Below are 2016 nucleotides of genomic sequence, written 5' to 3'. Positions count from 1 at the left end.
TCCGGATCGGCGGCCAAGAAAACCCAGAGAGACCTGGCGGCCGCCGGAGAAGGGGGAGCGGCGCGGCAGGCGGAGCGCCCCGCAGCCCGCCCCGAACTTACCGAAGTTTGTCCGGCGGCGGGAACCGGGAGGCCGCCGCGCCCGGCGACGATGTGCGAGGAGCGGGCGCCTCGCCGGGCCCCCGCGAGCGGAGCGGGGCAGCTGTGAGCGGGGGCGGCCCGCGCCCCCGGGGCCTCCCCGCAGCGCCCGAGCCGCCCCGGACCCGGTCCCGCGCCGCGGCGGGCGGGTCCCGTCCCCGCACCCCCCCCCAGCCCCGAGATCCGCGGGCGGAGATGGCTCCAGGCGGGCTCTGACCGCCGCCCCGTCCGGGGCTCGCCGCCGCGCCGGGGACCGCCGAGGAGCGCCGCGCCCGCAGCGAAGCGAGGACCCCCCCGCTCGGAGCTCGCCGGGACTCCTCCGCCGTCGCGCCTGGACGCCGGCCGGTGCCGCTCGCTGGGAGCGCCGAGGGAGAGAGCCCTGGCCCGGAGGCCGGCGGCGCCGAGGGAGGCTCCGCGGCCCGGGCGGGGAACGCCGCCCGTCCCGCCCGCCGCAGCGCCCTGACCGGGAGGCGCCGCCGCCGCCCCGCACCCGCCGGAGCCGCGCCGGGGCCCCCGCCGAGATCGCGTCTGGAGGAGCGGGGCGCGGCAGGGGCGAGGAGGAGCGGCAGGAGGCGGCGGCGGCGGCGGAGCGGCGGGGGGACACCACGATGTCCAAGCCGGTGGATCACGTCAAGAGACCGATGAACGCCTTCATGGTGTGGTCGCGGGCGCAGCGGCGGAAGATGGCCCAGGAGAACCCCAAGATGCACAACTCGGAGATCAGCAAGCGCCTGGGCGCCGAGTGGAAGCTGCTGACCGAGTCGGAGAAGCGGCCCTTCATCGACGAGGCCAAGCGGCTGCGGGCCATGCACATGAAGGAGCACCCCGACTACAAGTACCGGCCCCGCCGCAAGCCCAAGACCCTGCTCAAGAAGGACAAGTTCGCCTTCCCGGTGCCCTACGGGCTGGGCGGCGTGCCGGACCACGACCACCCGCACGGGCTGAAGGCGGGCGGGCTGCACGGCGGGGCGGCCGGCGGGCTGGTGCCCGACTCGCTGCTCGCTAACCCCGAGAAGGCGGCGGCAGCCGCCGCCGCCGCCGCCGCCCGCGTCTTCTTCCCGCAGTCGGCGGCCGCCGCCGCGGCGGCCGCGGCCGCCGCCGCCGCCGGCAGCCCCTACTCCCTGCTGGACCTGGGCTCCAAAATGGCCGAGATCTCCTCCTCCTCCTCCTCCTCGGGCTCGGGGCTGCCCTACGCCTCCTCGCTCGGCTACCCCGGCGCCGGCGGGGCGGGCGCCTTCCACGGGGCCGCCGCCGCCGCCGCTGCCGCCGCCGCCGCCGCCGCCGCCGGGGGGCACACGCACTCGCACCCGTCCCCCGGCAACCCGGGCTACATGATCCCCTGCAACTGCAGCGCCTGGCCCGGCCCGGGGCTGCAGCCGCCGCTGGCCTACATCCTCCTGCCGGGCATGGGCAAACCGCAGCTGGACCCTTACCCCGCCGCCTACGCCGCGGCCCTATGACCCGCGGCCGGGGGGGGCCCGCCCGGGGCCCGCCGGCGCCCACCTGTTGCGCGTCCCCGCCCGCAGCCCCGCGTCGAGCTTGTGTGTGTTGCATGCGGTCTGTGCCGGTAGCCGGGCCGGGCGGGGGGAGAAAGAACGAACGGGGAGGGGGGCGTTGGGGTGGGGGGGGGTGTGGGGAGCGACCGGCCCGGCCTGCGCCTAAAGGCGCTTGTTCTGGTCAGGGCCGGGGAGCTCGGTGCCCCCCCGCCGCGCCGCTCCGTGTGCGTGGGGAGCCGCGCGTCCCGCTCCGCGCCCTGCCCCGCCTGGGGGGTCCCTGCCGGCCGCTGCTAGGGGAGGCCGGCGGGCGCGGGCCGTGATTTCCGCCAGAGGAAAGACGCGTGGATCTCGGTCCCCCTGTCCCCGTGTGTCCCCCCCCCCCA

General features: G+C 78.3%; 1 protein-coding gene across 1 annotated transcript; it reads left to right on the top strand.

The window, feature by feature from the left end:
* Positions 1–625: 625 nt before the first annotated feature.
* SOX21 (SRY-box transcription factor 21) lies at positions 626–1728 on the top strand. Its single transcript, XM_075435301.1, has one exon. It carries the CDS (start codon positions 746–748, stop codon positions 1595–1597), a length of 852 nt encoding a protein of 283 aa, XP_075291416.1. The 5' UTR covers positions 626–745; the 3' UTR covers positions 1598–1728.
* The last annotated feature ends 288 nt before the right edge of the window (positions 1729–2016 follow it).

Source organism: Opisthocomus hoazin, chromosome 1 (assembly GCF_030867145.1).
Source record: "Opisthocomus hoazin isolate bOpiHoa1 chromosome 1, bOpiHoa1.hap1, whole genome shotgun sequence".
Lineage (NCBI taxonomy): Eukaryota > Metazoa > Chordata > Aves > Opisthocomiformes > Opisthocomidae > Opisthocomus > Opisthocomus hoazin.
The sequence above is the reverse complement of the archived record's forward strand: the minus strand, read 5'-3'. Positions and strand labels throughout refer to the sequence as shown.

Excerpts from the sequence above, each read along its gene's own strand:
- SOX21 (XM_075435301.1), top strand. The coding sequence starts at position 746 with ATGTCCAAGCCGGTGGATCACGTCAAGAGACCGATGAACGCCTTCATG.